The 26737-nt window shown below is 44.5% G+C and overlaps 2 protein-coding genes across 3 annotated transcripts; one reads left to right on the forward strand and one right to left on the reverse strand.

Annotated features, from left to right (window-relative positions):
• Positions 1–158: 158 nt before the first annotated feature.
• On the forward strand, positions 159–5774 carry LOC104363642. Of its 2 annotated transcripts, none has more exons than XM_032997783.2 (7): positions 159–191; positions 1044–1272; positions 2164–2223; positions 2879–3010; positions 4112–4258; positions 5064–5124; positions 5310–5774. In XM_032997783.2, the coding sequence occupies exons 2-7, from the start codon at positions 1108–1110 to the stop codon at positions 5411–5413; spliced, it is 669 nt and encodes a 222-aa protein (XP_032853674.2). In that variant the 5' UTR covers positions 159–191; positions 1044–1107; the 3' UTR covers positions 5414–5774. The 2 variants fall into 2 exon arrangements, with proteins under 2 accessions (XP_032853674.2, XP_032853675.2); XM_032997784.2 differs by lacking the exon at positions 159–191 and adding an exon at positions 457–555.
• Positions 5775–16906: 11132 nt separating this feature from the next.
• On the reverse strand, positions 16907–25929 carry RAB33B (RAB33B, member RAS oncogene family). Its single transcript, XM_042796940.1, has 2 exons — positions 25474–25929; positions 16907–19862 (listed from the first exon to the last, which is right to left on the reverse strand). The coding sequence occupies exons 1-2, from the start codon at positions 25714–25716 to the stop codon at positions 19419–19421; spliced, it is 687 nt and encodes a 228-aa protein (XP_042652874.1). The 5' UTR covers positions 25717–25929; the 3' UTR covers positions 16907–19418.
• Positions 25930–26737: the final 808 nt, after the last annotated feature.

The following is a 26737-nucleotide window of genomic DNA, read 5'->3' on the forward strand; positions in this document are numbered from 1 at the left end:
TTTTGTTACTTCTCTCTTCTCAGTGCGCGTGACCTGGGCTTTAGCTGCGTTGTGGCATGGAAGAATGTCCTGCCTGTGCACGCCAAAGCGCCTTTAACAGTTGTATTTTGAAACAGGGAAAGGTGCACTGGCAGGTTTTTTTCTCTCGCCGACTCCGAGGCAGTAGGAAGGCAATGCAGCGGGCAGCAGCGGTAACCACTGCCCCCCCTCCCCTTCTGCTGCACCCACGGGTGCCTCCTGCCCGCTTCTGCCCCGGGGTTGGGGTGTAGGGGTGCGAAAGCCGCGCTTTCCCTTTTGTGTGGTTTTGGTTTGGTTTGGTTGTTTTGGTTTTTTGTTTTTTTTTTTTTTTTTTTTTGTTTGTTTGTTTTGTTTTGGTTTGGTTTTGTTTTGTTTTGTTTTGTTTTGTTTTGTTTTGTTTTGTTTTGTTTTGTTTTGTTTTGTTTTGTTTTGTTTTGTTTTGTTTTGTTTTGTTTTTTTGCTTTCACCGGAGGCGGAGCCGGAGCTTTCCCCCGGCTGCCGGGAGCGCGGGCCGCGCCGCGCCGGGCCCTGCCGCAGGTGAGCAGCCGGCCGCGGGGGCTGCGGGGCGGGCGCGGCGCTCGCTGGGCCCCGCCGGCGGCCGTGGGGGACCAGGGGCCGGGCCGGGGGGCCGGGCCTGTGCCTCGCCGTTGTCGGGAACCCCCCAGGGAGCGGCAGTGGCGGTACCCGGAGCCCTCGGCAGCCGGCGGGGATCGGCTGCTTCCGTGCCAGCTACGGGGCTGGTTTTGTGAGGGGAACAAAAGCCAAGCACAGCCCCCCGCGCCTTTCTGGGCAGCCAGAAAGCCCTCAGGAAACAGAACGGCAGCGGGGGATGAAGCGAAGATCGGGCATCTTGTTCCCCAAATGGTGTCCCAAGTACCTGCCCGGCAGCGGCATGAGGGATTTCCCAAAAGACGGCTCACCTTTGCTCGCTTTCGCCGCTGCCGGTGCAAAAGAGATGAACTCTGTACTCCCGGGGAACGCGCGGCCGAGCGCTGATGCTCCGGCCCCTTCTTTCTCCTGCCTAGGAAAAGCTGCTCTTCCCCCTCGCCACAGGGCCGCGGCGAGGACGTATGCGTGGATCAAAGCGGAATGGATCGCTATCGGTATTTCATCTTCAACCAGAGGAACATGGTCGTGCTGGGTCTGTTCCAGATAGCCTTCAGCACGATTTGCGTCGTCAGCGGGTTCATCGATGGTGTTTTCAGAACAGAGTCTCAGCTGGGCAAAACCAGAGCTCCAGTTTGGGCTGGCATGGTAAAGTTGCACTATATTTTCTGTGCTTTGTTTTGTGTGGTTTTTTTTTTTTTTTTTTTCCCTGCTGCTACCTACTAGTACTCAGCTTGGGGGTGGGAGGGAGACCAGGGCTTTTTGCCAGCTCTTTCTTGGTTTCCTGCTTTGAACCCAGATAATAAAAGTTTCCTTATTGCGGTGTAGGTAAGAGAGTGCAAGCAGACTTCCCTCCGAAGGAGCTGAATAAAATACATTTCTACTGGATAACTTAGAAAACAGGGCATAGTGGCAACTGACAGGGGTTTTTTGCAGAATCATAGTGACCACGGAGAGGCCACCCAAGCTTAGGAGGGGAATGCTTCACCCTCACATCAGGTAGGTGATGGTCTGTGTCCCACAGCGCAGTGCCACCAAATGTCTGTACTGCGAGGAGGAGCAGGCAGCGGGGTCCTCGCTCCCTGGCGTTCGGTGCCCTGATGTTGGTGGCCGTGCCCCGGTGAGCTGTGCCACGGGGGAGTCGTGCCAAAGCCTGCTCTTCCATCTAGAGGCCGCCTGGCTCCTTTCTGTACCAGCTTGCTTCCATCTACAAGATGCATAAGGACTTGGGAAAGCAGGTCGTGTTTTTAATCGAACTTATTTAATCAATTTTTATGATTCGGCCTGAGCCGTAAAGCCAGCTGGGGATTGTTGCTGGGGGGGCTAGCGAGTGGGCAAGATGCTTTTCACAAAGTGTTCTGACCTCAGGAGATGCGGTAGAGGAAAACAGAAGAAATCAGCAATTCTCTTTCCATTTCTGACCCAACAGCTACTCTGATCCAAGCCTTGAAAACGAGGGCTTTCCGTCTGCTCTGTAGTAGTTTGTCTTCCGAATTCAATACTTGTCTCCCAGTTACCTACTCCTTTTGTGCCCTGCAGGTGATGGGAGTCCCAGGCGTCCTGGCTCTGTTTTCCTCTCAGAGGAAGAATCCAGTTCTCGTAAGACTTGAGGCAGGGGAACTGTGTGTATACGGGGTGGGGGCAAAATGTTGTTGGGGCAATTGAAAACCATTTTGGTAGGGAATGAGCTGGCTGGCCCTTCTGCAGGATTGAGAGCTTATTTCCTTGAGTCATCTTCAGAAAGCTGCTACATCCCTAAGCAAAAGGAGGATGCAGCGTTACCTTGCTTTCTGCTGCAGCAGAAGAGCACAGGCTCTAAAAGCAAGCAAAAATCTGTAAAAAGGCTTGCTTTTGAATGCATTTCCTTTGGTGTTCCTGTTACGAAGAATTGTATACGCTGAAATAGGAAACAAGTTAATTGACATGCATTTCCTAGACAGGTCTCTCCAGCCATGTAAACTTCAAGGGGGGGATACGGTTTATAAATAAGAGATCTCTAAGATCAAAGTCTTCGGGTCCAGCTAGCACCCGTGGTTAAGATTTGGGACTCAGTTGTAACTCAGAAATTTGGTACCATGGAAACCTTTACTGCGTTGTGTTTGGCTCCCAAGTGACTGTTGCGTTGTGTTACATGAGGTCAGGGGCTAGTACCTACATTGTAAGTACGTTTTGTCTGTATTAGTTGCATTGGTTTGTCAGAGGATAGTTTTAATTCCAGCTCCCCTTCTTTTTCTCCTGTAATTTTTCTGTCTAGGTGAATGTGATGATAGTTGCTTCCATACTCTCTTGTGTTGCCATCCTCATCGTAATAGTTTATAGCTCCCTCACACTGAACTATGGTGAGGAGGAGGAGCTGAGTTCTGCCCCAGTCCATGTTATCCATACAGTAAGTATCGATAGTACACCTATTACTGGAAAGCATGACTGTCTTAATCTGCAGACAGTACTGGGCATGACTTGGAAACTGAAGCAGACTTCCAAGGTGCCTAAATTAGAGTTTGAAATGGCACCTACAGCAGGGCACTTGTTTAAAAAAAAAAAAAATGTGTAAGTATACAGTTAAGTATCATGTTAGGTACTGAAAACTGCAAACCCCACTCGGGGCTGGATAGACATTTTATGGCTAGCTCCTGCTGCTCGCCGCTGCTGCGGCATGGCTGGTATCGGTGGCTGTGGGAACCTACACCCAGCTCGCCTGGGTGCCCATCTGAGAAGCAGCTGCTTGAGAGCAACAGCTTGTCACCAGAGGCAGGCACACTAGGTATGTGCCTAAACACACTCTGGCCGCGTTAACCGCTGCTGCTGAGTGCGAAAGCGTTCGGGCTGTGCCAGGAAAAAATCATGGTTCTGCTCGTGAGAAAGGGGGTAGGTGCTGGTCTGCTTTGAGACAGCAGTTGCTTGGCTTGAATCCTTTCCAGCATGCACCTCAGGCGATGAAGTTACACCAGTTACAGGTCAGCTGGTTAAAACTCGGTATTAATCAAGTGTATCCCCCCACAGTAAAGCTAAAAGGAAGGAATGATGTAGCCCTTTTGTACCTCAAACCTGGTACAAGTGGTGGCTCCCTGTGGGGGGTGAAGAAGACATTCCCAGGTGGATGAAGCTATTCATTAGTTTATTGCAGGACAAATCAAAATGTCAGGCTGCTAAGGCGCAGTATAGCAAGAAGACATTTCTCATACTCAGTGTGAAGAGGAGCAGCCATTCCTTGGGTTTCTACTCATTGTTAAAGCTATTTCCAAACCTGATGCTCTTACATAGTGTCTTATATTTAATCAGAAGCCTTCACTTACTGCTTGCTCTTTCTGTATTTGAAGTTCACACTTGGCTTGCTCTTCAGAGCACAGGAAGAAAAGCCTTAAATAACACTGCCTCTGAATCAATCACTTACAATGCAATAACAGCATCCTTGCAGTCATTAGAATATTTTTTGGTGGAGAACTTCATTTTTTCAGTGTAGCTTTAACATTTCCTTTTCTGCTTGCAGAAGTTCATACTTAATAAAGTAGTCAAGGGTGCTAACATAGCCATGCTAGCTGCATCTATCTGCAGTGCCTTTGTTGTGCTGGTGATGGCTTACTTGGGATGCCGGAGCCTGCCACGCTGCTCATGCTACGACAGCGTAACTGGGATGGTGAGTGAGGAGTGCTGGGCACCCCTTTATTTGCACTGAATGTGGGTGAGAGGGGCGGAAACGGGAGAGGGCATGCTTTTCTTGTATAAACCTAGCCTCAGCTCTACTTCAGTCATTCAGGGCTAATTCTAAGGAATTAAGTGGATGTTAGAAGGATTTTATGCCTTTTGTATTTTTTCTTCCACTACCTCTCTCTTATTTACAGTCTTGTGTCAGACCTAGCACAAGTTATCTCCATTTTCCAAACCATTAGTGCTCAAGCTACTGTGGTCCTATAAATTCTTGCTGTCCTCAGAAACTTCTTCTCCCACCCTTAAACCAGCAATTGCTGCTGGTACGGTATTTCAAAGACTTACTGGTACTTACACACCAAGATGCCTTATCCCTAGAACTACAAATTCAATAATAAAAATATCCCCTGGACTGTGTGTGAAGCGTAGGGGAGATGACACACCACATTATACTGCTAATTTATGAGGACTCTACCTCAAGTGATGGGGCACATGCCACATGTCTCTGCTAAGTGAGCTCAGTAAATACCAGCTCCTTCTCTACTAGAATGATTCTCTTGCTGTATGAAACACGTACATCTGACCATCTCATTTGGTCAGGAATTAATGGGTAAAGGTTGCAAGGCGGCTGTTCTTGACTAATGATACCGAGTGTGTAATCTGAGGCTACTTTAAACTTTCAAACTAAAACTTATTGGAAGGAGTGGACTATACAGACTTTTAAAATGTGTTCAGATCTATCTTCTTGAACAAACTCACAGATGCGGGTTTTGATGGTATTGTTTCATTCATAGGAATGGTTGCAACCTAGTGAGGACCAAAATCAGGCTGTGGAAATGGTTTGCGCTGTACAAAGTGAGTAACTCTTGCCCTCCGTGTATTTGGCTCTTTGCCAGGGACGTGGAAGGAACATCCTGAATAAGCTTTACATCCCAGGCCAAAATCCTGATAACCAAAATACTCCGAGCCAAAAGGAACTCAGGATTTTGTGCAAGTGCCTACACCAGCTTTAATGGTTTCCAATTTCCTTCCCCACACAGGCCCTGGGGGCAGAACTTTTAACTTCCCAGATCGGTTTCCAGCCCAGGACTTAGATGCAGAAGAAGACGCATCCAAACCTCCACCGTATGTCAGAATGGCTTGAGAAAGTGGTCAAACACTTTGAAGCTACTAGTCGAAAAATGTGGCAAGACAGATGCAAGAAATTTTTCATCTTTAAGGGTGGTTATGCACCTTTTCTTGGCCTTTTGAAAAACACGCAGAGAGAACTATTGAATGCCCAGCGTTCAGCAAAGATGACAGAGCAAAGGGGAAGATCTGCAGATGTTTTGGGGCATTCAGACTTTGTATACTTAAAATACCTCATTGCCTCTGGAAAGTGTGAACATTTTTTCCTCCAGCTTTTGTACTTAAATCATGTTTTATTCCACTAGAATTCATCATGCAATTTGTCTAGCAGTGCTAGCCTTAGGCATTCAAATACTAAATACAGCTCATTTTTAAAAGACACTGGTTGTGGCGTAATTTCCCCCTCCAACTGCTATCTGATTTCTCCCCCTCACGCAGTTAATTACTTGGATGATACAATAGTGGGTGAAAGATAATGAAGGATCCACTTCATTGCTGAGTTTCAGAGTGTTTTTCCTTTTCTTCTTGGTAGGGATGGGGACAGGTGAAGTTTATGATACGAAGCCTTGCCAATGCCATTCAGGTACATCTGTCAAAATGTGGATTCTGTGAGGTGTACATGTGTTGATACAATTAGTTTTAGTGCCACAGTGCAATGCTAGATTGTGGTAGGAACTGGAGTTGCAGTAGCTCCTCTTACAGAGTAATTTAGATAATCTGAATTCAGTTCAGATTTTTCCATTTGTACTTTGGAGGCTGAAAGTTTAAAAAAATGCTTGGTGTGGGGGGCATCCTGCAAAAATTTATTACAGAACTAGACCAAGGTCTTCCACTGGAGGTTCTCTAGACCAAGGAACTACAGCTTTCAGTCAGCTTCCATCACCTCCTGAGGTGCATAAAATTCCCGTATGTACTTTATGATTCACTTTCAGGTCGGCTTAGAGGTGCCTGGCGAGGGCATGTCTTGCCTGCAGGCCTCGAGCAGGAAGTGGTAGATTATTTATTCTGTGATGTAGATTAACACAGCACGTTCATTTGAACAGGGCTTGGAAAGTTCCCATCTTGAGAAAGGGCTGTGAGTAGTAGGATAAGTCATGCCCACCGTGAGACATGTAACTCCAGGAATGATCTCAGATAAGATTTATCTTACTGCATGCAGCATGTAAGGTGCCTTTCCTATTCCCAAGAGAAGAGGGAATTGAATTGTTATTGATTTTTTTTTTTTTCTAAAGACTGAAGTCTTTTTCATAACACTAATAAAGGGACTCCGACACCTAAATGAAGACCTTCACCTGATGAAAGCACTGTACAGACAAAATGCCAGGTAGTCCTCTCAGCTCATGCTTATCACGCATGCACTTAAAATGCCCTTGGTTCCAAAACAGCTTGCCACAGCTACATCATCAAAAATTAGCATTATGGTATGCAATTAATCCTGGCATATGCAAGTTAGCAAATCCTGTCCAAATTTGCAGTCTCTTGGGGTTGGTGACGTGCAGAGATGGGCAGTTAGTTTCTATTAAAATATTTGTAAAATTCCTAGGGCTGAAAACCTTTTGTTGTAGTCTCAAACAGAAAAATACCCTAAACTGCATATTGAGGAAGTCCTAGTGGATTCTGGCACCCCTTTGTACATAAGGTACTTACCAAGTGTCTCCGTTACTGACTTTAACCATTAAGATTATGAATGGCTGGGATTACAAAGGAAGGTACTCGGACCTCCCGAAGCACCGGGCTCCCTCCACGGCCCGGGAACCTGCCCACGTCCCTCCCTGCTCAGGCCGGCGGCTCCACTTGGGGCCACAGCAGCCACCTTCTTTCTGGCCTTGGCTCTAAATACCTTCGTGCGTTTGCCTGCACCTCCCAAAACACAGCCGGTGTCACTGGGGATGCCCGTGGGGAGATACTGATGTTGGAGTGACTAGGTTAAATTCAAACATTGTAATTCCAAAAGCGATGCTGTGCCTTTTTCTCTGGTATCGAGCCTGTCAGCAGGCATCAAAGCACCGAGCGTGACTGTTTTCCCCATCCTCAGACGCTTCTGGCACGACGCCAAACAGTCTGCGATGAAATGTTGGGGTTTTTCTCCTTGATTAACATAAACTGCTGTTCTCCTACATTAAAAGGAAGTAAGGCTCCCTGAGACGTTATTGTGATTGCTAATAGCTAAAAGCAGCGTGGCCTTGATTCTAAACCAGATTTTGCCTTTGAAAGGAGAAACTTGCTCGTGGGTGTTTGTTGCTGAAATGCACTGCTCGGCCACTGCATCATTCCTGGGTGGAAGTCACAGCCCCATCCAGAAATACTGTTCCGTAACACGTTGTTACAGCTAAGATGGTACATACTGAGTATAATTCATCAGCGTTCAGCTGCTGGTTGACCAGAGCAATTAGCTTTTACAGCAAGCGCGTGGAGGAGTCCCTGTTCGACCGCAGCACTGTTTCTGTCGGCCCAGAAGGGGAACTCCTGAGGTGAGGGTGTGAAATCCGCAGCGATGCAGGGCAGGTCCTCCTGGCACAGCTCTGAGGCACAAGCCCAGGACCTGGCCTGTTCCTTCTGGCCGGCCTTGAAATCTGTCGATCAGTGGGATTTAGTGACAGGCAGACCCCTGCCAGTGCGGCAGGTACTCCTTCAGCTGTGGAATAGCCTTAAGAGCTGATACTGAAGTATGAGTGTGTAAAAGAGAAGTATGCTCTATGCTACAGCTAAATAAAAACATATGTAATCGCTTCAGCAGCAGCTCTAAAGCCCCTGATGGCTGTATTTCTTTTTACAGCCCTTCCAGTAGTGCCGCCGCAGCATTGCTATCGCAGTACCAGCACCTAAGATCACTTACAGGCACACAATTTCTAGTTCTTTCTACAAAAGGGGAGTTTCTAGAGAAGAAACAGCTGCAATATGGAAATCGGTGGGATCTGAATACCAATCTAATGTCACTCCCTCTAATTGGTTAGCATTGCAGAAAATATATTCCTGACTGCAGCTTCCAGTGCTGTATTTAGTAGCCCGCTCCACATGCTAGTTACGGCGCCTTCCCAGAGCCTGCCCGTATCTCCAGGGACTTTTTGTGGTTTGCATCAGCCCCAGCTTTCACTGCTGGAAGTCAGATGTTTTTTTATTTATTATGCAAACACACAACCGTAGCACCTCCGGTAGAAATGGCCTCGTCATTTGCTCCCTGCAGACTTTTCTTCGTCGGCAAGCTCCTAGGAACAGATCTGCCTCCCCTGCTCCTTCCCAAAATTTCCCCTTTGGGGTGGGCAAAGGCCTGTGGCTGCTGGCGGGAGGCGCGGTTACACGGCACAGGGTGGCAGGCTGCGGCTGTACCAGCACCTCAGCACAGGCCCTGCAGAATAATGCAAGCAAAGCCCAGGGAGAAACGCAGAAATTCCAGGTTCAACCTGAGCCCAGAGCTTGTTCGGTACCGAAACACTCTGCATACAGGGGTGCTGCGCCTCAGTCACGCACACCTCATGCTTCACCCCTAAGAAATGGAAAGAACTTGTCAGTTTGAAGAAGAATAGATGCAACCGTGCCTCAGATCTCCTTGAAGCCGAGCATCCAGCTCTTTTCTTGGGTGTATTAGCAACTGCCGAGGTAACCTGAGCAGCCTGCAGGCAGGACACCAGCACCTCGCTTGTGACATGGGTTACGGACCCCGGTTTTGTGGCAAAATTACATGGACACCAAGCACTTTGTGCCAACCTTATGTTAGCATTAGTTGTATTAAGTCAAAGCCAACGCATTTATGTCCAAACCCATTTTTCTATCGTGAGTAAGCTTAGCCAAATGTCACCCTATTCCCTGACGCACAGAACAAGGTGCAGAAAATCCCTGGACTATAAAAGCAAAGACTGCCAGGCTCGCCATTAGCAGTGGCCAGAGTTAATCACAGGGTGTAATCAGAAGGTTAATCAGGGAAGCTGATTCTGTGAGTTAATGTTCAACCAAGGGCAAAGTATTTGCTGAAGCCATTTCCCTCCCCCCAGAAAGGGCTAGGAGGTGCTGAGGGAGGAGGGGAAGAGGAGGGGGGGTCTTCATCCCAGTGGGGATCAGAGAACCATTTCAGGTATGTTTTTGACAACTAGCTTGTTGGGGTATGGTGGTGGTTTTTTTCCTAATTACCTCACTTCCAGTCGTGTAACCCAATACTTAGACCCTGCTCTCTGGCAGGAACATTGTTTTTTCTTAGCCTCACTAATATAAATGGTTTCAGACTGAGGTGGCGTGTGCTGGACACTGTTTGCTACCAACATGGGGATTTTGTCTCGCTGCCCCTCACCCCGCAGTAGTTTGCAAGGTCCAGACGTGTACGACTGGTGCCGTTCCTACTCTGGACTGGTGGGCTGCTGGTGCTCAGGGTCAGGGCAGTGGAGAGCAGTCAGCTTTGCTAGGAACAAATCTCTTTCCCCTTTGGTGGCAAAAAGTTGTGAGAAGCTGGGGGATAAAACAATCATAGCTCTGCATGCTGTGTAGGTCTGCCTGTCCTAGCATGAAATACTTAAAAATTTAAGTCAAACTTCACTTATAGGTAGATGAACTGGCCTACAATACTTTCTGTGGGGAATGACTCCAAGAATACATAGTTCTTGCTCATTAAAGAAAATATATAAGCCATTTACTACACAAGGGTACTAGTTTATAGCAGAAGAATTATCTGGCTTGATAAAGCAAGAGTTTCTCCCCCCAAGGCCTATGTTTGGTCTCGGTGGCTCTGGTACAGCGGTTTCTTGCTTCAGCCTCCCTGGCTGGCTGCTTCCCTTTCAGCCAGCAACCGGGCAAAGCAAGATGCAGAAGAGACTCTTAAAAGAGTGGGGAAAGGATGGGAGTAACAGTACTCACTCAAAACACAGATATGTGCTGAAAGAAAGTGGTATTTGCCTGCAGCTGAAAAGAGGGTTTCCTTTTTTTTTTTTTTTTTTTTTTTTTTTTTTAATATAGCCAGCAGAAACCCCACCCACGATAACCACAGCATGGCATGCATGTGTTTTCTCGATCCTTATGGGGCCCTTCCAACTTGAGCTACAATTCTATGCTCCTCCAGCACTAACAGTGTATAAGCATAAGGAGAAGTACATCCTTGGACTTAATTCTAACTTGAGGAGGGAAAGCCCACTGCATTCCCTAGCCTTCCCTAGCAGCTTTTCTGTAAAGATAGCAACTGCTTGGTCCTGCACCTCTTCAGGTCAGTCTAACTGAAACACGCTATAAAACTACATCAGTTCACTTGCACTTTCTGAGCTGCTGCAGTAATGGCTTTTCTTTGCATTCTCTTTAATTAACATGACATTTATATGTTGGTTTAATTAAAAAAAAAATTGCTTCAGTTTATATTTCATGTTTCATCTTCTGACTTCTGTCCACATTTTTAAATACACTTATGACTTTTTTTCTTAATCAGTAATAGTTGCTGTATATATAGTGTTTATACAGAAACAGTATATGCAAATATTGTTAGACCCTTGCCCCCCACCCACTAACCATGAGACTGATTTGCGATTATGGCTGGTGTTCTCATTTGCCGAGTTCTTTGCCCCAACCGTATCTCACAGAAGGTGCTTCTGTGTCTCTTATTTTGCCCTGTGCAGGCATCCTCAGAGCTCTGACTGACCCAAGTCCGTGCTAGTGCGCACAGCCCTTCACCCACAAAGCCCAGGAGCTGGAGCATTAAAGCAGATGCTAGTGCAGGACTCCCACGAGTGTCATGTACGGCACGGTCACCTCACTGCCGTAACAAAACGTTCTAATGCTGTACAACTCCCCTCACTCCCGCAAACTGTTGCATTACACTGCCAGAGTATCCATGCTCCTGATGCCCCAGAAGTATATAAGTGAATATACATATTTTCTGGTCATTGTTTTACATATATAGACCATCGATCTTACATATATTTATATATCATTGTCTAGCATCATGCATAAAAATGAAGTATACCTATTTAATGAAAGCTGAAACTTTTGAACCAAATTATTTTGCTTCCGATGCAATTTGAGAAAAGCACAACTATTGCCAACCTTAGAAGCCAATCACAGGGGCTGCCAACATGGTGCTTTTTAACAGCAGCACCACAGTGACTCAGATGTTAGCTCAGTATTGAAGTTAGTACTTCATGGTAGTAATGAGGATGAATAATCACATGCAGGAACTTGAAAACCCCCTTTGATTAGCAAATTTTTTTTTTTTTTTTTTTTAATCTGCAGCTGAATCTTTAGTAGCTGCAGCCAGGAGTCCTTCATTGCCTCTGATTTGTGAGTGGGTTAAAAATAATTTGAAGAAAAGAGTAAAGCTGTTGCACGTATTTTTAGGGTCAGTTTAATCGTTTTCTCATTGTTTGCCCTTCCTGGAACAAGTAAAGCACCGGGGGGGGGGACGGAGGACTACAAAGGGCAAGAAAACCAGCAGCGCCTCAACACCCTGAGCCGTTTGTGTTTCCCTGCACAGGGGGGGTGTGAGGGTGACGAGGCTGTTACAGAACACCAACCCCTACCTCCACCTTTCTGCAACGGCCCCAAAGCTGAGCCAGCCTGCCCCAGTCTCGGGGAGGGAGTCAGCCTTGCCGAGAGGCACCGGCAGGCGAGGCAGGGCTGAGGGGTGGCTCCTGGGTTGGCAGGAGATGGGGAGCCAAAAGCCAAAAAGAAACCCCAGCCCCAAATGCTCAAGACTGAGTAGAAGTGCAGAGTCAGCACGTAACACGCGGTCCCTACTCCACCACCAGCTGCTTGGAGCTTTTAATGTGTATAGTTTTATTCATAAACCTTCAGAAAATCCTAGCAGTCCCACCATCCCATGGCCAGGACTTCCAGTTTAACTGTGGTGCGTAAAAGACAACATAGTTTTGCTTGAACTTGTCTTCTGCCAGCTTCACTTGGTAGCACTAAGCCTCAGCTGATTCTCCCCCCCATTATGAGGTCTGAAAATGGGGATTTTAAATGCATTTAGCAGCCTGCACATTACCAACATCCCGATGTTCGCCTGCTGTCACACAGGGAAGGGGGAAAACACAAAAGCTGAAGGAAAGCCTCTCCAGCTCCAGGGGCCTGTACTCCAAGTGACAACCGAGACTCAGCTAGGGCACTTGGCCACAGGAGAGGAAAAATGGTCTTCAGCCACAGCCTCTGCTTTACAGCATGTGACACAGAGGCACAGTGTGATGTTTCTAAAAGCAAATAGCTAAAAATATTAATTAAGAGGGAGTTTACCATATTGCCTCACAACAGAACCTTTTTTTCTGCCTGTGACCTTTTCAAAGGGACAATGCAAACAGTAAAAAATTTTTTAAAAAAGGAACTACTAAGCTAAGATCACAGTCTTATGACAGTTCATATGCTCACATTCACACTAGTTGCCTCTTCCTTTTTATTTAATACCTCTCTGTGTGTGCATATGTGTGTGTGTGTGTGTGTGTGTGAATGCACATGTATATATGAAGAACTTAGCCTGTAATCACACAGGCTCTGTAGGCTCCACGTTATTGTGATTTTTTTTTTTTTTTTACCACTGTGATTTTGCATGCCCATGGCTATATCTATACACTTCTCTGTTTTCAGGGGTTTGACAGCATCCGAAACAGAAAGTCTATTTAAAAAGGAGCTTATAAGCTGTTAGAAAGACCAGGCTTATCCCTTTTTTAAAATTTGACACTCTGTATATCTCCTACAGAAAAATATTAGCATTAGGAGAAAGAAAAAAATCACTATTATCTTCCAAAATGAAGATCTGACTATCTCATGTACTGTTTTTACACTCAAACACAGACAGGGCTGCAGTGCCGTAGAGTTAGTTGTTTTAAACCAGACCTGACAGAAAGATGGCTTATGATGGGCAGATAAAAGAAGAACGAGGCCCCTTGGGCTCTTTGGTGGTGTCAAATATCATTACTTTTCTTTGATTCTCTGGGAGCAAGTAACTACCTGAAAATTCTAGTGAGGGTTTTGTTGTTGGTGTTGTTTTTAAATGTGTTAAGCAAAGTCTGTTTTTGCACTCCATCTCTTAATGGAAGCACAGACTGTGAGACCCAAGTGCACCCTACAGGTTTCAAAATAAGATGCAAGCAGGCAGGAATCCAAAACATGCACCCCCTCGCCTTTTCTTTTTTTAAGATGGCCCATTTATTTCAAAGCCAGTCTTAGAATTAATTTCTGGAAAGAGAGAACAGGCTGCTTCTTTTCAAATGTTTGATATGGGCAATACCAGCATTCATATACCTGATGGTAAAGGGGACTGCAGGTTCCGCTATGGAAAAAAAAAAAAAAAAAAAACAAAACCAAAACCCAAGCCCAAAAAGCAGGGGTGAGGAGAGAGGGGGAGTGCAGCACATTTGCTAAATGCTGCGTGGCTGGCTGCTAGGTCGCTCTCTGGGCTGAGGGCTGGTGAAGCTGCTGTTGCTGCCGTAGCGGGAGGGACCGAGCAGCCTTTTCCACCGAGCGCTGACGCCGAGCCGCCGGCTGACATTCCCATTCCCAACTCCAAGCCGTGTCTCTGGCCACTGATCAGCGCTGTGCCCCAGGCCCCAGGCCCCGGTCACGTTAAATCATTTCCCAATTGTTTTTCAGGGGTGAGAAGAGCAGGATGGGGAGAGGCTTATGAGTTGCTAGAAACAATCACTGCGGTTTCTGAGAAATTTTCTCTTCATTCATTTTCAATGATTAGCAAGGTATTCTGTCATTCAAGATTTGCATTACCAGAGGTGAGTCACCAAAGGCAGGAAACAAGACGTGCAGAGAACACCCCCACGGAGCGGGGTTCTGCACATCAGTGCCTGTCCCTGGGTGGCTAGCAGCTTTTCCATGCCTGCCTCGGCGCTCTGGAGGCATCTGGGTGACCTCCAAGGAGCTGCCTTCAGCAAGGGCTTCGGGAGGTGTCAGCCTCTGTGGCGTGGCTTTTGCAGCTGGGGGGTTTGTACAGGGCCCAGGCGGCCCCGGGACGCCACTGGAAACCAGTAGCAATTCTTTCCCTCTCAGCATCACCTCACGGCCCTTGCTGATGCCACCGTTCAGAGACCCCTCAAACGCCAACCAGCATTTTTTTTGTGCAACCTGGAATAATTTCTGATGTTCTCTGCAGCTTTAGAATTAAGATTACACATCTGTTTTGCGTTGATTTGCACAGAAAACCAGGCTGTCATTTAAAAAGTAACATTACTGTTACTTTAAAATGGCACGTGGCTCTACTTTTTATCAGGGAATTGTGGTGCTATGAAACATTAGCCAATGGCCTTGAAAGCAGGACTGTAGAAAAAAAAAAAAAAGACTATTAGAATTATATATATTCAGGTAGAAGTGAAAACATTCACTGAGAGAGAACAAGGAATATGACTTCTTCCAACAAATTTATAAAAGCACCAGATCAGTAGCTGATCAGTCAGGGAAAACGTTGGTTCAGGGTTACAATTTAGAGATGACAATTGTGCTGCATCATACAAGATGAATCAGGTATTAAGAGTCTCTGACCAACTGCAAAGTAGAGGGACTGCCTCCCCAGCACATGAGCAAATGTTATGGGAGACACAAAACCAGGAATTTTTGGTCCAAGAGTGATCAAAGCCATAGGCAAGCATTACACCGACCGGTTTAGTCTTTGTGCAAAGCTGTGCTGTTTGAGGGAAAACCAGGTACTGACAGTTTTTCTGCTCCCTTCTTGCCGATTCCAGGTGGGGAAGCCCCCGCGAGTCAGGGATGGGGTGGTAAGAGGGAGGAGGAGGCAGGGCTGCCTCCACCTGAATTCTTGTCTGTCCTGGCTGGGGCTGGACTAGAGTTCCTGTTGTTTTTAGCAGCAGGAGGAGCTGCAGCCCCGAGACCCCAGGGGCTCCCCAGGGCCCAGTGCCCTCACCTGTGTGCGGGGGCGGGGGGAGCACAGCTGGAGGGCTGGGCCCCGATTGGCCGATAGTCCATGTCATGTGACATTGTGCTCACTATATAAAGGCAGGAGAGGGCTGAGAGAGGCTGTCACTTCTGGGAGTGTGGCTGTGGGGCCTTGGTGTTTGGGATCGCTGGCCGGGAGCAGGTGGGTGGTGAGCAGCTGTATTGTACATTACCCATTGGTACTGCTGTCAGTGTATTGTTCTGTTACTATTATTAAACTGTTTTTATCTCAACCCACGAGTCTCCCTTTGCCCCTCCGATTCCCTCCCCATTCCCAAGTGGGGGGAGGGTGGGTGAGCGGCTGCGTGGCGTTTAGCTGCTGAGTAGGCTCAAACCACAACATTGACACAATTCCCACACTACTCCCTTCCATCAAAGTCAAGGCTTAACTAATTTTTAGATCATTAAGCTGTCTTTGAGAGATGAAATAAGACCAAAGTGAAAGATATTATTTTCATTAGAGGTCCTCATCTATTCTCACTACATCTGGAAAGCTTTTAAAACGATTGGTTTATAAATCTGGAAAAAATGACACGGGTGGAGCTACTTCATCTTGCCAATTCTCTCTGTATTTTGGACCCTTTATTGCATCAGCAAGTTTTTGCTTTGGGGAGATTACAGTACACAGAGAAACCCTGTGTATTTCGATGCTTCTTAGCTATAGCATCATGATGAATTCATGGGACATAAAAATGACAACCCAAGAAAACCCTAACGCGCAGCAGGTGTATGCCTGAGCGCTAGGACACGTCTAGAGTTTGTACATTCAGCCTTTTGCCTTCCTAGGGGGAAAGTCGCTTCCTTCCTAAGCAGTTTGATGAAATAGCTGGTGTCAGTCCAGGACACTGGCTCACAGCTGCGTCGCACTGTTGGTAGTCTACCAAGGAAGGTCCCTTCTGATCATCCCAGGCTCTAAAATCACAGGGTATGCACATTCAGTAGACACACTCTGTGAATCATTCAGCAGAATTAACAGCCTGCGTGAGCAGTGATGACTGCAATCATATTTGAACACGCAAATCATCTCTAAAAGGTTTTACCTTTTCGTTTTTAATAGGCTATTAAGTGTGGAACTAGAAGAGAAGCATAAATAGGACAGTAGTGAAACAGTACATAACACGAATGATTTGAAAGTTCCAGCTTACCTAGAATTGAAGCCTTGCTCTGCGTGTGTGCACACACACGTGTTCACGTGCACACATATGGAAACCTGCAAGACTGAGATTATAAATAAGACCCACCTGTATGTGAAGTTAAGAGCTTTTATTTCTGAACATGAGGGGAGACTAACAAAAGATTAATGGAGAAGACTCCTTTAGGGTCTTGGCATACATTAAAGGGTCAGTAATTCCTAGTTTTGTAAGTGTTTTATCACTTCCTGTTCTTCTGGAATCTGAAATAAATCCCAAACATGCCTCTGAATCATCAGGTGGGTGCTTCAGATACTCCAAAACAACTCAGAGCCATCACAGGAAAGCACTGACAGTAGTCCAAGTATTGTGACAGTCTTGCACAAAATTGTCGCCCACACGCACAGAAATTAGAAACTCTTTTTCCTCCCTTATACCTTTTTTTTTTTTTTTTTTTAAATGGATTTCACCATAAGAAATTATATCATCTTTCTAGTATAATTATTGTAAACAAGTGATAAGTTTGTGGCAAAGCCAGTTTATTAGGTTTCTGGGATTGTGTCTTACCCTCCCCCCAACACATACAAAATAACCCAACTTTACAATTTGGTAAAGTGAAAATACATATACAAAGTATTCAGCACATCTGACATCAACGTTGTGCCGAACGTTACCACTGCAAGCCAGGAAGCATACTGAATCCTGCATTAATGACCACGTTACCTTTAGGGCAGAACCATTAAAACATGCTTTGTGCTGAAGGCAAAATTACATACTTAATCATTGTTTCCACAGAATTTTAATTATACAAGGGCCCTTATTTACAGGTTGTAACTCAAAGTTTAACAGATTTGCAGATGTTTGGTATCAAATTTGAACAGTAACGTTGTAGCTACATAAATTCCTTACCTCAACCCCAACCTGACTGACCAACTTTGGAATTCTATATTCTTTTTCTTATTAAAAAAAAAAAAAAAAGAAAAAAAAAAAGAAAAAAAAAGAACGGTTGCTGACACACTTATTGTACAAATAGTTAAGATGGATCCTTTTGAGAAAAAAGATTAAGGGCATGAGTGAAAAACATTGTCCAAGAGGACTGTAAACCATTCTTATTTACAATAGTATACACATAAATTTAAGGTCAATCCTTTTCTTAAAAAAAAATCATTAAGGACACTAGTGTTAAAAAGCTGATTGTTTCTGAAAGCACTGTAAACCAAATTCTAGTCATGTAAAGTTCAGAGTGAATACAAAAGTTCCCTTTTACAAATGTTTCCTAAACAAAATTACTGTCACAGTCATAGCAGCTTTATATAGGAAGAAAATATTACCTTTTGCTTAGATTCCTTTTAAACATCTTAATCGTATTAGACCAAATTGAATGCTTTTTCTAAATCTAGAAAAAAGTCAATGCATTTTTATTTTGTCAGTATAACTTGCAATAGAATTACATCTTATTAACTGTAATAGTTTAAATAATATTAGTTATCTTGTTTCAGTAATATGATTCTAAGGCAATCACTAGGGTGACAGCTTCTGAACTGGTCATTCTGTTTAGTTTCCAGTCAGTATCACATACTACACATTGCAAATCAAAAAAAAAAAATCTTAATTTTTACTTCAATTCCTTTAAAAACTGAGTCCCAAAACATTGTTTGATATGGCAAATGAATGAAGTCATAGGTTGCACTCTATGGCTTACATTTCGCTTTAGGCCATTACATGCAACCTAGCACCATTTTTATTACGAAACTAGACCTTCAGACAGCACTGAAATAAAACAGTTGCAATTATAAGAACACAGAAGAAGATGGTTCTAGAGGAGTAATTTCCCTCATCTGACCCAACACATTACTAACTCACATTAGTAATGCCAAGGATGCCCCACATACAGCCATGACATTACACAAGCAGGTTTTAGCTCAAAAACCTGTAAGAGATGATGTATTTGGCAGGCTTTCTCCATATTTCAAGACCCAATTTATTTTGTATTCAGAAGTATTTTACGGAAACCCCATATTCCTAACATTCTGTCTGAAGCATTTCCATCCCTAAAATATGTTATGAAGTTGGTTGTAAAAAGCTTTTTCAAGGTATTTGAAAAGCATTCATCATCACTAAAATCCTCTGAAACTCCAGTCTTTGAGAACCAGTATGCTTTTGCCAACTCCACTCTATCTTTTATTTAGTTAAGTACCCTGGGACACTCAATTCAAATACAGTGTCCTTTGATATAAATCCCTGTTGAAGTTTTAGTAAGGTCAGAGAAGTCATGGGCAGTTATAGTCCAAATTTACCCCATATTCTGTGCTACAAGTACTATCCATAAGAAGGAATGTACAGTTTAGTTTTCCATGCTAATTATGAAAAATTAATGAAGCTTTAAGTATCAAATAATTGTCTAGAGGTAGGGACAAGTTTATCAACTCTCTTATCATTGCCATGAAGACACTGACCAAGTTTACAGTGGAATGACAGGCCAAAAGCTAGCAGTTTGCACCTACACTGACAGCCGAAACTTTATCTGACAGTGTTGGCTCTTGTTTTTAAAATAAAAAGGTACTTGCTTAGCAATTTTCTAGCAGTCCCCAAATATTCCTTCACATGCCAAAAATCTCCCCACTTGCTGACCCAAAAATCAAACGATCTGGCTGTCACAAAACACTTTTTCTCCTACATTATTCCAATGCAAGTAGCAACAAAAAATGTGAGTAAACTGGCTTACTATTTATAACCCTACCACAAGTGATGAAAACAATCTCAGGCAGCAAGAGCTCAAGTGGAATTGCTTTGTCAAAACTACACTTGAAAGTCTACTTTCCCATACATTTATAGTGAAACTTCAGTATTTCAGAAAGTACAATTACAAAGTGCAAGAACATGAGATGGGCACATCTACACCAGGAGAGAAAACACATTAAAGTGCCACAGAGATTCGCCATAATTGCTACCAGAACCTGGAACTTTGCCAAGATCATAATTTTGAAGTATCTGCAAACAAGACAAGGTGATACCTGGTAAGAGTATGATTTAACACCAGCAGGTCATGGCAGGTTTTGGTTCAGGCTTTATATGTATCTCATCACGATCTGGGGGTTGACTAAGCATTAATGGCTTGTGACTCTTAAGCTTGTGAGCCAGTGTCATAAATATGGCCTCCACATGGTCATTGTCATTGGGGTTTTTGGCAGAGGTTTCAAATAATGGCATACTGTGAGTATCAGCAAACTTCTGGGCCAAGTCCGTAGGTACCTGAATAGCACTTCTCAGGTCACATTTATTTCCAACAAGAATCCGTGGTATGTCACTGGCAAGAAGGTGTTGTTTGCATTCCTCTATCCAGGACGGCAGACTGTGAAAACTGGCAATGTTTGTCATATCATACACAAACACAACAGCATGTACATTCCTGTAATAGTGCTGCACCATGCTCTTCCTGAAGCGCTCCTGGCCTGCCGTATCCCATAGCTGGATCTGAAAAGGGGAAGACAACAAGGGGAAAAAAACACCATTTTTATTACTTATGTTGGAAAATAATATAAGTCACCTGTAGCTAGGCGAGTCACACAATCACATAAGTCCACTCTTCTGAATTAATCATACTGAAAAGTCTGCACTAAAGAAAATTGTTGCTTTTATACAATTTCACAAACTATTGCTTTCAAAGCTGCCCATAACTGAAGCCAGGAAGAAATGATGATGCAATCTGATCACACATATGAATTTCTGAAAGTTTGCTGGAACATGCATTCTGCAAGGTTTTTACAAAAACAAATCCTGAAGCCTTGGCAATAGCACTTCTCTTTGAGAAAACAACATGTATTTCACACCACAGCTCTTGGCCAAAAATAACATCATCTTCCCCAAAGTTTTGTTCTTATCAAGAGGTTAACTGCCTATTTGCGGTACGATATCAAAGTAGGGAAAAAAAAAATCAAATCAAATCAAATCAAATCATGCATGTATAACTCCACCAACAACAAAAACAGGACAAAGAAATCTTTCTCTACAGTGTATCTATCGGAATCTAACCCTCCTGTGATGAACCTCCAACTTAAGCTTGTTTAATGCTTAAACTAGGACTGTACTGTGGTTTGCAGTACTGAGGCATGCCTAAAAGTAAACATAAATAAATAAACAAACAAACCTCCTGTTAGCTTGACATGCTACTGTTATTTCCAGGTACGCATCATTCTATCCTAGATAGACTGAACATATTTGTTGGAAGCCCTAGTCAGTGTAACGGACAAAAAAAACACTCAGAGGAACTGAAATGCTTTCGAACTTCTCCGGTCCAGATTAAAACAAAACAAATCAAGCCTTACATCTGCCTGTATTCTTCAAGCAACAACTGATCAAAAATTTAAATGAATCCCTCATCCTGGTATAATGGAAGTTTGGTGTCCTCAGATGCACAGAGTACGCTACAGAACCGTGCACTTACTGGACACAGTGATATTTTACCGGACTTGCTCTCCAGGCGATATGGGACTGCAACATACAGCAGTCAGAGCCAGTCCAGCTTCAACGCTAGATTAACTTTACACTGTAAGAAATAAACCAGTGTGTGGCTCTATCACACAAACCTTACTGATGGTGTTAACACTGAAATACAATGTTCAATTTCTTGAGTCAAAGCTGAGTCCTAGTCTGTCCTGTCCAGCTGATCCCTCATGGCTGAGGCAGTTTGATTAGTCCTTTAGCTTTTAACTTTTTGAGCTGAAACTCTCAGAAAGAAATGTTTCCTCCCTGGGAATGAAAGAAGAGTTTTTCTTCAGACTCAGAATTCAAGGCATATTAAATGTTCTGTAAACAATTAAGGTAAATTTAAAATTCAATCTGTTCCCATGAAAGGTAGAGCCAATATCTTCCCTTGATAAAATTGTTCTTCCATTACCATAGTTCTGCATTCCTTTGATCCCAATGTTTCAGTAAAACTTACTTAGAAATTGTGTCTTGAAAGTTGCCTTGTTTACCATTTTTAGCAGTGACTTTTTAAAAGAAAGGAAACCGAAGTGCCAGGGAAATTTGCTGATGGCAAGAAGCTAAGATGCATCACTGAGAGAGGAAGATTATAGTATCACAATTTTTTTTTTTATTTTGGAACAGTAGAAATAGGGTGCAACTGAACAGAAGCAGATGCACAGTCTTGATAACAGTGACTAATAATAAAGACCTTTCCTGTAAGTGCAGGATTCATCAATTTGGAAATTATTAAAATGGATGACGATCCAGATACACAAGTCAATCACAGGACATTATGAATCACTAATGTGATAGAGTGAAGGAAACAGAATAAATGATGTTTCAGGATGGTGTGACTTTTCTGCAGTATTATGTTCAACCCTGGTCACTCATCCTCGAGAAAAACTCAGACTGGAGCGGGTGGAAATGGCAGTTACTGGTTTCATCAGGGGAACTGTGAGTTTACATGAGAACATCAGAACAGCTTGGCTTCTGTGGTCTGGTCCAGTTACCTGCAGCTTCTGATCCACAGACTTACCCATGTGCTGCTTCTAAAGCGGTCGTTAAAGTTATTAAGAAAAGGCAAGCTGCCCTAGCCTCTGATCACAGAAAATGGTAGCCAGTTGCAATCCATCTCATTTTAGAGCAAAGAGTCACTTTTGCCAATGGTATTACACTCTAAACACAATTGTCTGCATCTCCATGGTCTGTTAAGGAAATCTGGACAATCAATCAGATTAAATATAGGTACCTAAATCTGGGTAAGATTCATTCACCTACGCAGATGAGAGACATTTCTAGTTCTATGTATTTATAAAATATTATAAAGTCAGGAGACTCACAGAAAATATTCATTAATTTGGAATTTGACAAATTAAAGAGAGAAGAAGGAAGCACAGACTGAAGTAATCCTTATGTTCAGACAACATAATGTTAAGGAATCACTACAGATAATCTTGGAAAATGCCGTATCAAATTAAATTAAAGAGGGAGCTCATTTTCACAGACAGCTGTGAGCTTACACTTCTCTCCCCACATCATTCAGAGAGCAGAAATCAGTCACGCTTCAGTCAAGCACAGATCCACAAGTATATTGCCAGCCTTGGGTAGAAAAGGGGAAATTAAATTAAAGGTTTACCTATCTTCCAAGTTAGGCTTAAACTACAGTTCCTCCTAAATTTTATTTACATGCAGCTTTCAAGCTTGAAGGGCATTATCTTACATTAAAAATGTTAATATTCTTGGCATGGAATCATTTGCATCGAGACGCAAAGCCTTCCCCAAGATTAAAAATTTCACACTTTAGAAGTTTAGTTTTTCCTCTTACCAGGTGAACTTGAGGAGACCACTCAACTTCTGCCCGCCCCCCCCCCCCCCCCCCCCCATCTGCTCTACTGAAAAACAACACTGACAGTGTTCAGGTTAATAGATGTGCATTGATGAACGAAGATTACTGTTTCGTTATTAGTTCAATACCATCCACTATCAAGGGAGCACATTTTTTTTATAATAGCCCTTTAAAATGTGTGATTTGAAAATTTGGTTTAACAGCATAATTCAGCTAATAAAACCACGGATGGAATCACTTTGTTACACTCTCTAGGAAAGACAAATGTTACTTATATATATTGACTCAGCTATCACCTCCCAACTTCTGACTCCTTTTCGTGGATCCAGAAAAGCTGTCTTCTGAATAATGACTCCCTTAGCATGCATGGTTTATAACAAGCTGGTAAAAACACAACTGGCCTTCAATAAAGACAAAACGGTAAACTATGTCTCCTTTTACAAGGTGTGAGGAAAAAAAACTTGAAGAGTTCAAAGGTACAGAACATGATGTTTCGACTTTCTTCCTTGAATATCACTTGCGTCCTTTGCTGTTTTAATGTAGGTCAGTACAGAGTGACATCATCGTTTTCTTCCATTTTGAATGCTTACATCAATTTAGGAAGAGGAAAATTTAGAATGCAAAAAATGCATTTGTTGAAAACTTGAATTTATTCATCACATCTAGGTATTAGTGTTTCACAGGAAGCTGTTAGCCTACTGTACAAGCTACAAAAGAATACACTCGTCCCTATGTCTTAGAATTCTACACAACTGCTGTGTGGGAGCCCCCCGGCGAGAAGAACCGTGCCCGTGTTGCTGCCAGTGACACAGCATTTTTCCAGCTGCAAGGGAAATTCTCAGTACTGTAGCAGTGCAAGAACGACCATCCAGCTGGCTGGGGGAAGGGAGAAGAGAGAAAGAGAAAACACTACTTTATAATCTCCTTCAATGTGAGAGGAAAAATTCCTCTGCTCAGCAGGCCCTTCAGGACACAGCAAGAACAGCAGTAATTCGGTTCATCTGAGCTTCTCTCTTTCCTGGTTCAACAGGCATTGCTGGAGCTCGCTGCTACAAGCAAGAAAAGTGAAGATGATGGGTGAGAGGAAGTGGCAAAAACCAAAAATGGGTGCATACCTGCTGACACACAGGATCCCCCTAAGAGCTAGAGTCCTGGCTGTAATGATGAAGTTTATTCCTTTTAAAGCTGAAACACAACTTCCTGGAAAACAACGTGTCTCTGAAGAGCCTCCTTCAGTTCTCTGCCTCCCTCAACCAGAACTGATATATTCAACAGGTAATATTCTTAAGAACGCAGCAAAACAATCTACCACAATGTATGTAACAAAATGGCATAATAACCTATGTGAAGCATCTTGGAACTCTGGATTAGGCTACATTCTTCTTTACTGTTCTCCAACAAAGGCCAGGAATAATCCAGAGGTGGCAAAAATGCCAGTCAATAAGATGGTGCTGACAAGAAGATACCCCTCAGGAGGTTCTCTCCTCCATCATGGATGGCAACAGACCAGGGAGTACAGAATCTGAGCTAACAGCCAAATAAGTGCTATCCGGTGGTTTTATAAAGAAAAAGAGTTACAAAGACTGTTACTCATTTTTCTTTTTTAGTTAAAAAGAAGGCAGGCTATGAGGTGCAAAAACACAAAAGAAGGGAAGCAAATGGACTTTTATGACCTCCGCAATTTCTTAATTAGTAAGTAAGCGAGGAAAAACCATAGCTTTCAGCTACACGACCATAAGCTGTAAGTACAAGGCCTGGTGAGAATAAACGCAAAAGTACAATTCCAAGACTACTGTTACTCCCTTTTTCTATACATTACTAAACTTTGCTCATAGAAACAAACTGTAATAGAGAAGTAGAGGGGGATTCTGTTTAAAACCATGTTACTCCTAGTAAACAAGCTGCATTTGTAAGTGGCTAGTAGTCTAAGCTGCAAATGACTGTTAGGGTCACCATGAGCATTTGTGTATCTCACTGGGCAGACTAGGTGTATTTCATATACTTTTAACATTTGCTTTACAGTGCAAAGGTGTCAAAAGAGCAGTTTTTCCTCCCATCTGCCTTTTCACTAAATTTAGTTTTGTAAGACTAAGCTTTAGCTAAACCTATAATCAGAGTAAAAACCAACAGTCAAATGCAAGCTAGGTATCCAACCTGTCACTGTCCAGTTCTGTACCACATTTGCCTGAACAGGCACCAGCAGTCTTAACAGAATCCTAAAAAAAAATTAAGTGTAAAAGTTGTAACACGTTGCTATCACTGATGCAGCAGTTGATTCCTGAACAACGTTCTATTTCTTATCGGGGCTTTTTTAAAGCTGAATGCTCTTAACAGTGGCATCCACGTAGCTTTGCAGACTTGAAGGGTAATCCCAGTAAACGTGATTCTTGATAAACAAGAGGAGCAGAATGCCTGGAAGGCAGCGAGCTGCTGATACAAGGCGCAGCTGACAGAAGAGTACTAGTAATAAGAGATCTACCTCGAAGGCCGTTTTAAGGAGGAATTATTGACCGAGACCTGCCCAAAAGCTGTACAGAGATTTGGCCTCTAGTAGAAATCTTCCATCACCGTAGAAAGCTACCTAGAAACCACGTTCCCGGCGGGAGCAAGACAACAGAAGTCTTTAAGAAAGCTGCGGAGCGGACAGAGCCGAGGCCACCGGCTCTGCACCACAACCGCCCTCACCATTCGGGCGGGAGGGAGGGCGGCAGAACCCCCGCTCCCCCCTCCCCAGTCCCCCCAAGTTCCCCCCCCCCCCCGGCCCGGCGGCACCTTGATGCGCTCGCCGTCGATGGTGACGGCCCGCTCGCGGAAGTCCACCCCGATGGTGGCCTCGGTGCGCTGGGGGAAGCGGCCGGCGCAGAAGCGGTAGGTGAGGCACGTCTTCCCCACGTTGGAGTCCCCGATGACGATGATCTTGAAGATGCGGGAGCGCGCGGGGGGCAGCCCGCCGGGGAGCGCGCCGCTGCCCGTCAGGCTCAGCTCCAGCGAGGACTCCAGGTCGGCCGCCATCATCGCGGCGGGGCGGGGGGGGGGGGGGCCGCCAGCCGACCTACCCTGAGGGACGGGGACGCGACCGGGCCGCTCTTACTATTTTCTTCCTCCTTTTTCTCCTCCTCCCCTCCCCTGCCGCGCGGCGGGCGGGCGCGCGCCCGGCGGCCCGTTAACCGCCGCCCCGAGCGCAGCCACCGGCCAGCCCGCACCGCGCGCGCGCCGTTACGGCACGGCACGTCACGTCACGTCACGGCGCGCCCCGCTTCCCGCCCCGCCGGCTGCGGTGGGAGGAGGCTCTCGCGAGATCTCGCGGGGACTGAGGGCGTCCGGAGGGCCCCGCGGGGCGCACGTCATTGCTCATCTGTAAAAACAACGGGCTAGGTCAAAAAAACCCCAAAACAAACAAACAAAAAAACCCCACAAACAAAATGCCCTGAGTTCAGAGCGACTTTAGTTCCAGGGTCTGCCTCAGTTCTTGTCATTCCCTTTTCCCCTACCTTGGACCAACCTAATGGACAATTAGAGAAGTGCCTCCACCTCATAGTCCGCTTCTGAGACAATCTCCCTCTGTTTCTGCTGTCAATTTATTAAAGAGGTTGTGCCACCCTCGAGTTCTTACTGTCCCTTCTACAGAATCGCACCTTTCTGGAGCCAGAATGGGATACGGGTTTGGCTGAGGACAGGGAGCACAAGCAAGCACCGCTATACGGCCTAATGATTAAAGTAGAAGAGAAATCCTAATTATAGCAGGGGATGCTCTGATCTGGGCTCTGGCTAGCATGCTAAAAGGAGATTTTAAACAGCTGTTTGGCACGTCGGCCAACGGCTCATTTAACTGAGTTTGATCTGGGTTATGCCAAGAGGGCTAAAGTGAGTTATAATTAGATCTGAGCTCTTCAACAACTCTGAATGTCTTTTATTTCAGTGAAGACTCTTTTTAACAGCAGAATCGTCACACCATCTAGAGGCCGAAGGCATTCCTAGCCATTAGATTTTTATGCTTATTTTACACTGATGCCCCCAAGGCCCTGCCTGTGATTTT

Source organism: Tyto alba, unplaced genomic scaffold, assembly GCF_018691265.1.
Source record: "Tyto alba isolate M040663 unplaced genomic scaffold, T.alba_DEE_v4.0 Super-Scaffold_23, whole genome shotgun sequence".
Taxonomy (NCBI): domain Eukaryota; kingdom Metazoa; phylum Chordata; class Aves; order Strigiformes; family Tytonidae; genus Tyto; species Tyto alba.